Source organism: Grampus griseus (assembly GCF_964374135.1).
Source record: "Grampus griseus genome assembly, chromosome: 5".
Taxonomy (NCBI): Eukaryota; Metazoa; Chordata; class Mammalia; order Artiodactyla; family Delphinidae; genus Grampus; species Grampus griseus.
Window position 1 is genome coordinate 62781539 of NC_138998.1, and position 15727 is coordinate 62797265.

Consider the following 15727-nt stretch of genomic DNA (forward strand, 5'->3'; position numbering starts at 1 on the left):
TGAATTGTGGGGACTCAACTTGAGATGGAATGACAAATGGAACAGTAAAGATGAAAACATATCTGGCCAGGACTATGGGCATACCATAGGAATTATTTTCTAAGTTCCTCCACCCAGCACATGTGAACCTCGTAAACAGCACAGTGAAAACTCCTGTGAGAGTGGAAAAGCTGCATGAGAAGCACTTCTCCTCTTCAAGGAGCAGCTGCTCTTTAAGGATAAATGGAACATGTCTGAACATGCCAAATTACATGTTTGTTTTTTTTTCTCCTCCTTGAGGGGAGGAAATAACGAACATAAATCACGGCTTTCCAACACAGTATTTATCTTCTAAAAACGAATTTTGAGTTGTAAAGAATTATATACTAAGATTATACAAAACATTAAGAATGTACTCTTGATTGGATTATATTTTACTTGTTTAAAGTATAATCTTAGCAAACAATCGCTATCAATAAACATTGAAGACAAGATACTGAGCTAAATGTGGTCTAAAGAAAGGGGTCTAAGCCATGATTTTTAAACCTGAAAGAGTTTGCTCTATTCAACTGAAGAAATAAGGCACTCTGTGAGCAAAACAGAAAAATATAGGTGTTACAATGTGGGCTTAGATAAGTGATGTGGGAATTAAGTAGGATTTTGTAGTTTAAGAGATGGATAAAGTTCTGGTAGTTTAGGAGATAAAGTGATGGATAAAATTCAAGGTCGAAATGGATTTCTCAAGGTCCCTTACTCAGCTTTCAGTAGATTGTTAGCAACCTCCCTCCTGCAAGCATAACCAAAATGGTGTACTTATATGTTAATGTTTTGGCTTCCAAATGTAGGACCCTGTATTTGGCTATGTGACCTTTAGGAAGTCCTTTAGATGCTCTGAGGTCTGATTTTTTTTCCTTATCTGTAAAACGGGTTTTTTTTTTTTTTAACTCTGCCTTGGTTACAGAGCTGTTAAAAAAAAAAAAAGCTCAAATAAGACTATATTTCCTTCTATCCTGCAAAATATCACATTTTTGTTATGGGGTCAGTTTTGAAGCAATATTCCCTCTAATTTAAATTAAAAGTCAGCAAAGAACAAGCTACAGTTACAAACTAATCTGCCCCACTTTCAGGCAGGCATAAGTTATTGAATATGTAATTATTAAGCTTGTAATCATACATGACTACAACTCCTATTACTTTTACAAAATCAGACTAGGGATTTTAGTTTGTCTCATTTTCTGCACGGTATCCAGTATCTACAAGCAAAATCAATTGTCATGTTTTTGATGTATTCTGCATCACACAGATATCAAATCTCATTAATAACAGACAAGGGCAATAAGAACAAAATTCACAGTATTGGGTACTTGCTGCTTAAAAAGAAAAAAAGATGGGTTGGAGTAGGTGTCAGGGTAGAAGAGAGGGTGGCACCATGATGTCCCAAAGTGTGACAATAATATTTCCAGGTCCTGCCCTAGAACCACAACTCCATCTCTGGGGTAGAGCAAGAAATCTGCATTATTAATAGCCCCCCATGGGGACTCCTGTACCCTCAGCTTGGAGACTATAGTGGTCTGGGGTAGAAGCCTAAGCACCCAGTCTTGCTTGTATTTCACCTCTCCAGGCACCTGCCCTTCACCCCAATTCTCTCAAGGATCTCTATCACTCCCGTATGTGTGAGGTCTTTTTATTTCAGACCCACCATTCCTAAAGGCAGAGGGTAAGGTGAAGTGAGTGCAAGGTGGACAAGCAGATTTCAGGGAGGAATCACCCCCCAAAAGAAATACCTACTTTCTGGCTCCTGCCTTCGGACACCTGAGGACAGACACTCAAATCTCAGGGATCAAATGTCCTCCTTTTGGGAGGAGGCAAACCTACTTCATCACTGAGACTAAGGCTCCCTGCCTGCCAGGGCTGCAAGGGGATGAATAACCACAGCAGAACTAGGGGATTTCTCCCCCAGTTTAGTTAGCTATTGACACCATCTATTTACACAGGCCCCTGGATAAGAAACAGAGATTGGGAGCAAACAGGAATAAAACAGACTCAACACGAAGTAATCTTCCTTTCTATCTGGTGTAATAAAGATAAAGTTTGCTAATTATTTCAAATACCAAACATATACCCCACCCCAGCCCTCCTCTTCAATTAATAATCCCTGCAGAAAATCAGAAAGATACTGTTTAAAAACATAAAACCAGAAAAATTATTGAAATAAAAATGGCATCCAGGCTCAAGTTCACAAGCTTGCAGGCCTAAGGGTGATTCTGCCCACAGAGAGGTTTTGTTTAGTCTGCAAAGTGTTACTGCTGTTTTAAATTTGAGTTAGTTGCCAGCTTAAAACTAAACAAAACAAAACAAAAAAACCTCAAACAAACCTAGAATTTCTACATAAAAATCCAAATTTTGAAAAACTATAAGACTATTAATACAAGGCAAGAACTAGCAAAAGCTTCGTGGTAGCTGCCTCCTTCAGATGAGCTCCCTGTGGAAACCAAGGCCCACCACTGAGCCAGCCCCCAGTCAACACTCTCCCCTCAGGCCCCGTATATCACTGGCGTTTGTGGCCCCCTGGCTTCAGCAGGTGAATAAACACTAACCAGACAAGTTATATAGCTCTTTATGGTGACTTTCACAGCAAAGGGGGAAGGGAATTGGAACCAGACAAGAGTGCTTACTTTTCTGCATTTCACCTAGAAATAAAGAAAGTGACCTCCAATTAAATACCGGCAGGCATCTGGGTTGGACCAGGCCGGGGGAAGAAACACTCATACGTCCTTCCTCTCCTGTCCTCCTCCCCCACACCCACCTATGCAGAGCAAGAAAGACAGAAAGGACAAACAATGGTCACCACCTGGCAGCCCTTGGTAACCACAGACAACTACCCGTTATGTTATCTCCTCATCCCAGAGGGACTTGAAATAAAAAAAAGACAGGTCCGCAGTATATCCTGTATAAAGGAAGGTGACAAGCATCCAAAGTTCTAGAATACTGCAGGTAATGGACTCTGAAGGCTGGGACCTAAGAGGTTAAGTTTGGTGTTTGCAGAGTAGATTCCTTTTACATCTTAGTTTTTCTGAGAATGAATGACTTCGGACAAGTTATTCCTGATGCCTCTATTTCCTTATTCAGAATGTAGAACTACCTCGAGTGAAGTCAAGATCTCTATCTCAAAAGTGAAAAACTCTAAATAAGGTCCTTGGGTAATCCCCTACTGTAAAAATGTGTTAAAAATCAAATGAGTAATAATACCTCCTATAACTCAGCAATCTTCCCTAATATGTAAGTAAAATGGTAATAAAATATTTATGGGTAGCATAAACCAAAGTGCAGTTCTAGCAGGCAGCATCCAACGAGGAGCCATGGTCAACGGACTGTGCATCCTGAGCAGGCCCCTCTTCCTCTGCCTCTGCAACGGGGAGAGTACCAGCTACCTCTCCCCTACCTACTTCACAGGATGTTGTAATGTCTATAACCCATGTGCAGTACCTCAGGTACAGGGTGATATACAAACAGGTCCTATTCATATTATTAGTAGTCTAACATCACAAGATGCCTCAATGGAATGAGATCTTCATAGGTACCTGGTAAATATGACTGCTTCCCCACTCCCTGGGAGGTAAAGGGGAGGGGGAAGGAGGCAGTAAAGGAAGCCCAGATATGCACCCACCTCTGTTCTGATGGATACTGGTTTTCAGGCATCATCTTTGGCATCTGCAGGGGCTGATGTGGCGGCCGGGGGACCGCAAAGGTTTGCTGCTGTGGTCCAGGTTCTGGAAGTGAATGAGGGCTGGGGGTGGGGCCCACACCTGGTACTGGGCCAGCTGCAGGGGCATGTGCCGAGGTGGGCAGAGTTGCCTGAGGTGGGGGAAATAGGGAATTCTGATGGGTAGGCGACAGGGGGGTGGTAGGAGGGGTTAATGGCTTGAACCCAGAGGGAGGCTTCCTATCATAGGCACTGTAAACAGAAAAAGAGAAGGAACCATTTAGCTGCAATGAAGCCATTAGCATGGTCACCAGGTCCAGCTTGCAGCCCACGGTTGCCAGGAAATGACAGCATTAACATAGTTAAATTGCTGGCAGCCCGAGGGAATATTTGTACCTCTGCAAAGTGACAAACACACTGCGTCACAGGGACTTGTTTAACACTTCTAGTGATTCTTCTCAAAGATAATTTTAGCCTCTGCTTCCGGTTTCCTTTTTCCCCTTTTCTAAAAGAACTCTCCATGTATGCGTGGGCAGGGGTGGATAGATGAGGGGAGAAAGTATGCCTTGGGAGGAGTTTTCTGGCCCCCTCTCCAAGAATTCCAGGGTTCCCAGGAATTAGAATCTTTATTGAAGATAAATTTCTGCTGTAACATCACTTAACAACTCTTCTCCTCCCCCTTTCAGGCAGGCCTGTGTTTATCTTCCAGAGCAAAGAATGATTTAAAATTAAAGCTTCATTCCTGGGGCCTGGATATTCTTAAGTAAAGGGCACAAGCATGGGGACTTTTTCATATATTCTGATTTGAAGATTACTTCTTTGGTGCTTAAAGTTCACATTAACATATGATAGACATGAAGAAGCATATATTCCCTCCCTCGAAGCCACAGATCAAATATCCCAGCATTCAAGGTTCTTTCCCTTAGGAGGGCTCGGTACCCCATGAACTCAGTCCCCCCCCGGAGAGCCGATTTAACAGTTTTGCATTTTACGTGCAGACAAAGCCGCATTTGGACTGGCTACACCTAGAGGATCATTACATTGCCACGAAAGATGGGGTGCGCTACACTGAGCATCTGCTGAGTAATACTGTAAGCAATCAGCGTGCCGGCCACTTCCTGGCCAGCCTTCCTCTGGCTCCACTTACCAATAGTTGTAGAGGCACTTTTCTCCATAATTAGCACCGAGAGCCTGTTCATGGCTACAGGACGACAGCTCAGAGGAGGGGCTGTGCAGCTCCCGTTTGATCTTGGTTGGAGGTGGGGCATGAAGCACCACTAAAATCAGAAGAGGGATGAGGGAGGAACAGAGGACAGCTGATTAACAGGGAGCACAATGCTTCCTTCTGCAAACCCTATACTAGCTGATTGTTCTTGGAACTCGTGTCAAATCACATGCCAGAGAAAGCCCAACCCTTAACACAGAGCCTACCATCTAAAACCAATGAAACGTTCTTTAAAGTCAGAAATCATCATCTGACACTTTACATTAGCCAAGTCTGTTTTCACCAAACTTCTTTGGTGTTGGGTCTGCTTCCTAGCAGCTCTGAGGCCCTTAAAGAACCTGTAGGTGATGGTTCTTCAAGAAAAATGCAGGTGTGATAGAACACCAAGGATTGCAGATAAGAACAATTTTGTTTCTGAAAAGGACAAAACAACACCAAAAAGATACTGGTAGACATTACACGTTAGCTTATCAAAGTCTTAAAATTCCTGTGGCAAAATACAGAGGCATATATACAAATTAAATATATGACTTTAAAAAAAACACGTGATTTTTCAAAGTCCTTCCTCAAGCAACTAAATATTAGCTCTGAGTAAGAAATACGCAACTTTAGGGGCATTTCAAAATTTTTAAAAGCAAAGGAATACAACGATGGACCAAACCACGACCGAGGAGAGGTTAACTGCATTCTTCTCCAGGAGGAGGCCTGGAAACCTCTGTGCTCGTGTCGGCTCCATGCGTCTCCTAGTACCCGGCCACGAAGGGCAGGCTCTCATAACCAATCCTTTCACAGATGGTGCCAATTACTTTTCCTAAATTGATAGCATACAGAGCTGTTGCTTTATGTTTAGAAGTCGACTGCACATTCCATACGTGATTCTGAGAGGGCAGAGGAGTTAAGAGTTTTTCAAACCAAGGTGACTTACATGCAGTGGCAAAACCCAACCAGTTTTGTCTTTTCTGCCGTATCTACGAGCTAACTCATTTTAGACAGCGCGTTTTACCCAAAGTAGAAGGGCAAACTCTAAAGATGCTGCATCGTAAGGGTTGTCTTCTAGCTACGGGCTAGCATTGCTACTCTCTGTCCAGCATCTGGGAAGGAGAGGGAGGGGAACAAGTTAAGCTTTCCTGCCAGCTGTTCTCCACTGGATCCAAATTCTCATTAAATAGCTAACAGAGCTTAGTGCTCTGGTGACCCACTAAAGTTTTCCGTTCCATTCAATCTTTACTTCTAAGCCATCTTCCAGGAGATTGGTTTTCTTAGTGATTCTATTAGGGAGAATTAGCTAAAGGATCATCCCCTTCCTGTCTGGTAAGACTGAACAATCTTCCCACCAACTGGTTTCTCAGGTGCCTCCTCCAACCCCTGAATTCTGGACTCAGAAGTGAACAAATGAGACTGAGGACTAGATCACAGATGACAAGTTTATAAAGCAAAGTCCTGCCAGGGACTGACTGGCAAGGGCAGGTTTTCATTATTCCTTTCCTACATAATGCCAACTGCTTTTCCCGAACATGCAAAGTAAGCTCAGAACTGGCAGATTATATTTAGAAGTCATTAGAGTCTCTCTTGTGATTTTTTGATGGTGACATCATGGCAGCCAACCCTCAATTGCTATCAAATGTTTTCAGACATTCAGACACAGAAAATGGCTAAGCTTGTTGTTGTTAGAATGTTGTTAGTAAACGAGAAGGGAAGATCGACGATTTGACACAGAAAACCATTTCTCCAACGCAGTGGATGCTCTGGTGGTTCACGGCACTGCCCCCGTGTCATTGCTTCTCCTCTTACCAGTCTTCTGCCATAAAAGTTTTGGCAAGGTAATGAGGGAAGGTGATGATGCCCCAGCGTAAACAGAAGTTACATGTCCTGGAAAGTACTTTTCTGACTTTATCTAAAGAAAATCATTTATAATCACTGTTTTACCGAAGTTTGGAGAGTAAACAAGTTATGGCATGATTCAATTTTCTCACTTCAGGTTTTAGAAATGTTTTGACATTTTCACAATATTGTTATAAAAGTTACCAGCTCTGCTGACAGGACTAACACCAGAGGTAAACCAAAGCTTCCCAGAAAGCAAACTTTCATAATGTCTTCAGGAATAGTATATACCCATTTGGAAAGAGAATCTAAGCTTTTGGCTAACTGGATGTCCTGATTCCCTCAAACCTACACAGTATCTTAGTGCGTACTACACCGTTTTGGCTTTTGATCGTATGGTATCTTCCACCACACCAAACTGTCCTATACCTGGAATCTTATGTTCTCTAACCAAAGGAGGAGCTCAAGAAATAGCTGATGAGTGCTACAGTCTGAATGTTTGCGACCCCCAAGATTCATATGTTGAAATCCTAATGCCCTATGTGATATTACGGGGAGGGGCTTTGGGGAGGTGAGTAGGTCACAAGGGCACAGCTATCTGAGGACACAAGTCTGTGACCTGGAGGGGAGCCCTCACCCAACCATGCTGGCATCATGATCTCAAACTTCCAGCCTCCAGAACAGTGAGAAATAAATTTCTGTTGTTTGTTAGCTCCCCAGTCTGTGGTACTATAGCAGCCTGAATCAACTACAATAATAAGTGATTGAATGGGTTATATTTCCAATTAATTCTTAACCTTGAAGGCAGGGACCACACTTACCCTTCAAGGCTAGACACGATGTTAGTCATAAATATTCTTTCCCTCAGGAATCGACCATTCGAAGGAGGGAGAGGAGAGTGGTACAGAGCAGGAGCGAGAATTGGAAGTTTCACAGATCACTGACAGGAAAGCCAGTAGGGGCCCTGTGAGGGGTTATGACGAAGGCTTGGTCTCCAAAGGGACTGCTGGGCCAGAGGATGTATGAAGGTGCCTGACGGTGGTATGCACTAGTCAGAGCTAGTCGTGTATTTTAAGCAGGAACTTAGAAGTCCAAGGAATGCTCCTTGCTTTCAGCCTGTTCCCTCTTTGTAAAATGAGATATGTGATGCTGCCTTCAGAAATAAAGAAAATGGCATAGCACCTTGCAGATGGTGCTATGATGTTGTGTAATTATACACTGTGCTTTCAAAAACAGAGTATTTACCTTCGCATGGGCAACTTACTAAAGGATGACAGAGACTGAGGACTATAAAGCACGGCAATGAATTGCAATTAAAAGAGGAGCATAGACCTTCCCTGGTGGCGCAATGGTTGAGAGTCCGCCTGCCGATGCAGGGTACACGGGTTCGTGCCCCGGTCCGGGAAGATCCCACATGCCGTGGAGCGGCTGGGCCCGTGGGCCATGGCCGCTGAGCCTGCGCGTCCGGAGCCTGTGCTCCGCAACGGGAGAAGCCACAGCAGTGAGAGGCCCGCCTACCGAAAAAAAACAAAAAAAAAAAGAAAAGAGGGCTTCCCTGGTGGCGCAGTGGTTGAGAGTCCGCCTGCCAATGCAGGGGACATGGGTTCGTGCCCCGGTCAGGGAGGATCCCACATGCCGCAGAGCGGCTGGGCCCATGAGCCGTGGCCGCTGAGCCTGTGCGTCCGGAGCCTGTGCTCCGCAACGGGAGAGGCCACAACAGTGAGAGGCCCGCATACCGCAAAAAAACACAAACACACACACACACACACACAAAAACAAAAACAAAGAGGAGCATGAACTCCTTAGGAAGTTTGAAAAGAGATGCTACTTGACTATTTGAGTTGCTAAACATTTTCTACAGTTAGAAAATTTGAGTTTAAGCTCAGTTATAGAAGATGGGCCCATAAAGCCAACACTGCCCTGAGAACAATTCCTGGCAAACGTGGGCCGCCTTCCTTGTTGTAAAAATTTCTTTCATTCATTCATCCAATCATTCATTCATTGAACATCTTCCATGGATCAGGCATCCTGAAGGTGTTGGGGATATGACAGTAAACAAAACAGACATGGCAGTCCTTTCTTCAGGGCATGCATAATTTAGTGAGAGGTCTGACTTTCAGCATCTTCCCACAGGTGTAATTAGAGTTGGACTGGGGCCTCACAATCCACTTAATTCAGGCCCTTACATTTATAGATAAGGACCCTGAGGCCCAGAGGAGTTAAAGGAATTGCTCAAGGTCTTGGAGTTTCTGATATTGGAGGGGAAAGGACGCAAGAGCCCCCCACTGTCATTTCAGTGATCTACCACATTGACAGCAATGGGAGATACTGCACTCACCCACTTTGTACATCAAAAATAGAGGACATAGACTTTGTTTTCAATGAAAACAACAAAAATACCACATTACATCTGGTTGAGAGAGAGTGCTCTAGAACAAAGGAACAATGGATAAGAACTAACACCTCTGGAAAAGAACCAGGTAGACCAAGAGAGAGGCAGCCAGACAGATCCCTTATCATTGGCTTTGGCCAGTTTGTTTATATACATTATTTTATTCAATCTTCCCAACCCAGTGAGGAAGCTACTTTCACTGTCTCCATTTTAGAGATGAGAAGATCAAGAATCAAAAGCTAAGTAATCCGCCACAGTCTCATAGCTGTAAGTGATCAGGATACTGTCCCAAACAGTTGTTAGTCATTCCATCACATTGCTTCCCAGAGGGAATCTGAGAGAAAAAGATTACATCAAAAAGGGATTAAAAGAAATACAGAGAGAGGTCGAGAAAGAAGACAACACCAGAGAAGAAGATGAAGGAATACTATTCGCCAATTATCAGGGTCTGTGTCCTCATGTTTACTCTGCACTCGCCAGCTGGAGGCACACCTGATACACCTGAATCCACTCAAGGGCTTACACCTTCCCCATCTCTAGGCCACCAAAATACCCAGGATCCCTGCCTCACTCCTACTGGCAACTGACATCTCTTGACTCCAGTGGCCTCTACTTCTTACAGTCCTTGCCTCCCAACCTAGTATTCCATCTAGAAGATCTCATTCTCCCTTCTATATCCTGCTGATCAAAATCTTCTCATTCAGATAGCTGCAGGCACTTTGGAAAGCCTGGCATCTTCTACAGCCAGTCACTGATCAGCCAGATGCCACACTGTTGCCATGGATACCATCTCGCACCCCAAATGCCCCACCCCTCCTGAAACTGCTTCTTGACATTCCCTCTTAATGCCACCTCTGAGGCAAGAACACTTTGAGTGAGCTGTCTGGACCCCTATTTGACTATAAGAACTTTGTGAAGGATCCATGCACAAATATATGAGAGTCTCTACTTGTCAGGGGTAGGAGAGACCAGGTGGCTGGCTGACAAGATCTAAGTCCATATCTGTGGGCATGCATTACAAAGTACAATGTGCTGCTTTGTAGACCATCATGATACCATCTAAAATTTAGATACGATGTTCACAGATCAACCAACTTAACTTCACAGTTGCTTTTCTTAATAGGGAACTCCTTGGAATATTTTTCTATCTGACACAGTGATCAAAAATCAAGCCTGATCCTAGCCAATGCAGTAAGTTAAGAAAAATGAGTAAAAGGCAAAAAGATTAGAAAGAAAAATATAACTCTCATTATTCACAGCTGGCCTGGTTGGGTACACAGAAAATGTTAAAGAATCCACAAAGTATAATAATCAATAAGCTAATTTACCAAGATCATTGGCTATAAGGCCAATACATAAAAAGAACGATTTATATACACAGTAACTAAAACAATGTGACATTCAAAAAATACATTTACAACAGCAACAGATAACATCAAATACCTAGAAACACACCTAATAAAAGACATGCAAGATATCTAAACTGAAAACTATAAAACCCTGAGGAAAATCAAAGAACTCTCAATAAATGAAGAATATATTATGTTCATAGGTTGGAAGGTTGATACTGCAAAGATATCAGTTCTTTGCAAATTTATGTATAGGCTCAATGTAATCTCAAACAAAATTTCAATACTACACAGAAATAAGAATGAAGAAATTACAATCACACTTAACAACACGGGCTCATAAATAAAAGCCAGACACTACAAAAAAAGCCAGACACTGCATGAGCCCATTTACAATAACATTCAAAAGGAAACAAAATTACTCTACAGTGTTTAAAGTCAGGATGGAGGTTACTCCTGAGTCTGGGGGTGGTGCCTGTTCAGGGAGCACATGGAGTCTCCTTGTATTTTGATAAGTTCTAGATCTTGATCTAAAGGCTTATACAGTATGAAAATTTATCAAGCTGTACTCTTATGATTGCTATGTGTTATTTCAATTGTTCCTATTAAAAAAAAAAAAACACAGCCCTGTCCTGGTCAAATAGCATCACTGAGTTAATACTAAGATTTCTCAAACTTTAGAAAATCTTCCTTCTGTGATGGTGTAGAAGCAGTCTCTCAAAGACATAACCCAACTGTTTCAAAATAGAAAAAAATATAGACAAACTAGTCCATTCAAGAGAAATAATAATTCCCTCTGCTGACAAAATCTGTTTCCTGCCCACAAGTACAGGCCTGTGGATTCTGTCCAAGGCAGCTACCCCATGCCAGTGCTGGCAGTGAACTTCACTATTACAGCACAGAGGATCAAAACAAAGGAAAACACTTTTGTTGAATGTTATGATGCACGACAGTTTGAGTCAAAAGGAATTTTTTTCAGAAAGACAAAAACCACCTTGTCTAATAATAAGCCTTTCCTTTGGTGTTTCGTGATCATCAAAATTTCAATTCGCCACAGCCTTTGTTGTGAATACGTACAGCATTTATGTAGTCGCTGACTGTTAAAGAAATTGCCAATCAGTTATACTGCGGTCTGCGCGGGAGAGAGACTAAGACCATCCTACTTCTCCTGCATCACACACAGGCTCTGCCTGCTTTCTGTTCGGTGCCGCCGTTCTGATTTTGTTTTGGGGTTTTCCTCTCCACCTTCTTCAGTTTCATTACTTGCATCTGGAACAGACTCATCTTTCCCAAATCAGCTGTGCAGGCATGACCTCAGGATAGGACCTTATTTGGTCACAATTGACAGGCACGATCTTCTTACCATACATGGAAGGTTGACCAGAACACCAACACCTGCCTCCAAATGGCATGTCCATGAGGCTATGTCCCACGTGGCCAGCCCGTGCCTCCAGAGCCTCTCACAGCACTCGTGAACAAATGTGGTGTGGATGTACACAGTCATGGCTGAGAGACTTCTCAGGATTCCAGAGCCATAATCCTAAAGGGAAGGTCCATTCCTAAGCTTACTACTCCCTGTGCCACCAGCTTTGGGTCACTGTTCCTGTCTTAGGCCACTACCATCCTGCTTCATTTCCCTCCATAGTATGGAATACATACTGTTTAGTTCAAGAATGATGGTGGTGGGGTTTCCCTGGTGGCGCAGTGGTTGAGAGTCCGCCTGCCGATGCAGGGGACGCAGGTTCATGCCCCGGTCCGGGAAGATCCCACGTGCCGCGGAGTGGCTGGGCCCGTGAGCCATGGCCACTGAGCCCGCGCATCTGGAGCCTGTGCTCCGCAACGGGAGAGGCCACGGCAGTGAGAGGCCCGCGTACCGCAAAAAAAAAAAAAAGAATGATGGTGGAGGGAAGCCCGAGACACCTGCCTGTACTGCTCTTTGACTGTGGCTGTCAGTAGAACTCAAGGAAAGAGGGCAGAGGGACATATGAACTTAAAAATGACACTGGCAAAATAGAAATGCAAAAGCCGTCTGGAAGGAGCAGGTGTGGCCTCTTCTCCCCTGATGACTCTTACCTTGTCAGGGTACCCAGTTGGCAAAGACCAGAGGGCTTTAAGTCACCAGGTGCAGTGTCCCTTGAGTTCTGTGCACAACAAAACCATAAGGCTTACTTTCCAACATACTGCTACCTTTCCTTAGTGCTGGCCTGTTTTGGACAAATTCTGAGACAAAGCATAGATAGCTAGTGAGTAAGAAAAAAGGGGTAGGCAGGCTGAGGCTTACTTTAAGTTCTACCATACTACTAAAAGGGGTCAGAAATATGTCTTTATTTTAGGCCTGAGTAGATGAGAAATTCATTTCAAGCATAAAATATATTCCTAATCTCAATATTCTTTGCAATTGCTATAGCAAATGACAAGGACAGGAGATAATACCCTGTTCTGGGAACCAAAGAGGTTTAAGGGAGATGAGATAAGTGGACGGGTTCTGGCACATAAAAAAAGTATCTGGAAAAGGAGATGCCTTTTAGATTTCTAAACCAAATAAGAGACATGCTCAAACCCATTTGAATGGATGGTTAACATTGATTCTGCCTGGAGACAGTTTCCAAAAATAAAAATTTGAAATGTTATCAAATTTAGTTAAGGGGCACAAGTACTAAAAGCAGAATTGGTGGAGATATGGGGGACTGTGCCATTTTCTTTAATATCTGATACAGCTAACCTTTGTAAACATAAATTCAAAAATTGAATACAGCAAAAAATCATCCATAAATAGTAAAATCAACTATTTAGTAAGCTTTGCTAAAAAATTGTAATGAATCCCTCAAAAGCCCTCTCCTTTTGAGGGATTCATTTACTTAGTTATATGCATGTGTAGTTCTCTCCAGGAACTAAACATGCATGTAACTAAGTAAACATGCACAGTCTCTCTCCATCTGACTCACTCTGTTCTTTTACCAGTGTTTAGAGGTCAACATTATAACATGGATATGAGAGGTGAGTAAACCCAAAACATAGGGAATTTCCAGGCCTAAGGTCAGCATTTCTGTATGTTGTTTGCATTTCTACATATCCTTTAAAAATGTACCCTAAAAAAGTCAACAACTACAAAACAACTGGCCAGGACCCTTCAAAAGAAGTCAGTTTTTATTTTTTTAATCTGTATTGGAGTATAATTGCTTCACAGTACTGTGTTAGTTTCTGTTGCACAACAAAGCGAATCAGGCATAGGCATACACGTCCCCATATCCCCTTCCTCTTGAGCCTCCCCTCCCATCCTCCCTATCCTACCCGCCTCTAGGTCATCACAAAGCACGGAGCTATGCTGTGCTATGCTGCTGCTTCCCACCAGCCAACTATTTTACATTCAGTAGTGTATATATGTATATATGTCGATGCTACTCTCACTTCGCCCCAGCTTTGCCCTCCCACCCCATGTCCTCAAGTCCATTTTCTATGTCTACCTCTTTATTCCTGCCCTGCAACTAGGTTCATCAGTACCGTTTTTTTTTTTTTTTTTTCGGTACGCGGGCCTCTCACTGTTGTGGCCTCTCCCATTGCGGAACACAGGCTTCGGACGCGCAGGCTCAGTGGCCATGGCTCACGGGCCCAGCCGCTCCGTGGCATGTGGGCTCTTCCCGGACCGGGGCACGAACCCGTGTCCCCTGCATCGGCAGGCGGACTCTCAACCACTGCGCCACCAGGGAAGCCCAGTACCGTTTTTTTTTTTTTTTTTTTTCCTTAGATTCCATATATATGCGTTAGCATACGGTATTTGTTTTTCTCTTTCTGACTTACTTCACTCTGTATAACAGACTCTAGGTCCATCCACCTCATTACAAATAACTCAATTTCATTTCTTAAAAAAGGTCAGTGTTATTGGGGGGAGGCGGCAAGGTAGGCAGATTGTTATAGATTGAAGATAAAAGAGGCATAACAATAAACATAATGTATGATTCTTAATCAAATCCTATATCAATAACAATGTCAATATCAGTTATAAAAGACAGCCGGGGAATATTACTGAGTAAGTTAATTTTCTTGACTATGTAGAAGAACGTCCTTCGGAGATGCACGCTAAAGCATCTGGGGGTGAAATGTCGTAATGCCTGCAACTTACTTTCCAATAACTTGGGAAAAAAAATCTATACACAGAGAAATGAAGTAAATGTAGCAATATGTTTTAAAAATAAATCGATAAAACAGCTATTATATCTCATCTCCTCCAAGATACTTGGAGAAAAAAATTATCTTATGGTTGACTAACAGGTCAGTAGACGTGCTAAGAACTTCAAAACCATGCATTACCACACGACGGAAGTCACCCCCTGGCCTATTACCAAACTGGAAGGAGACTGCCCTGTTTATACCGTACCTTTACCATGTTTGGATAATACAGCCCTGGGAATCTAAAATTACACAAGGACAAATGTTGTCATACTCTTAACATCTAAGCCAGTGATTCTCAAATATGTTTTTGGCCCTGGCCCACCTAGAAAGGAGAAGGGAACACCCAAGAGAGGGCAAAATGAAAACTGCCCCTGCTATCACCATGACTACTGCCCAGTGCCACCTCTACTATGGCCTGGGTAAAAAGACAGCAATTACACAAGTACAAAATATTAACAAAAGTAAAATTGATCAGTAGGTCCATATTCATATTAATACACATATAACAGGAACTAAAACAGAAGCTCAACTCAAGATCACAAAGCATTTTTGGAAAAAAAAAATGGAGAATGTCCACTCCTTGTGAATGTATATGCACAACACATTCAGAACGCTACCGGAACAGACGAACAACTCATTAGATTTCATCCCGAGTCCTCAGAAGGGCACAATGCAGCCATCAGCAAGCTGTGAAGGCTGGCAGAATTAAAAGGAATTAAAGTTCTCTTCCTCGAGGTTCTCCTTCATTCTTCCCTCCAAGTAGCTGGTTTGGCTCCTTCTGCCCATAAAGCCTGAGCAGGGCCAGGGCCAGGAGAGGAAGCTTGAAATGGGTTGCCTGGACTTTTGGTGCCCTGAGCCTTGGGGAAAAAGGCACAAGAGTTTCTGGGAGCTACAACTGGTCCAACCTAGCTTATTAGGCTAAGAGATCAGAAAGGAGTGTGGAGCTGGAGCCCTAAATTGTGTTCAAGTCTGTTGGCTTGGAGAATCCCCTGTGCATTTACGTTTTGGGAATCAAGAATGGCAGCAGGACTCTGGTACGGAAACAGGCTTTCCACATAACTCATGGGAAATATGATAAACATCTGGTA

The 15727-nt window shown here is 43.1% G+C and overlaps 1 protein-coding gene across 1 annotated transcript in view; it reads right to left on the minus strand.

Moving 5' to 3' along the window:
• ETV5 (ETS variant transcription factor 5) overlaps positions 1-15727 on the minus strand; it is a 55892-nt gene that overhangs the window by 24077 nt on the left and 16088 nt on the right. Inside the window, exons 6-7 of the mRNA XM_082654825.1 lie at positions 4830-4959; positions 3647-3934 (exon numbers count right to left, since the gene is read on the minus strand). Of these exons, the coding sequence (XP_082510951.1) occupies positions 3647-3934; positions 4830-4959 (418 nt within the window). The remainder of the gene's footprint in view (positions 1-3646; positions 3935-4829; positions 4960-15727) is intronic.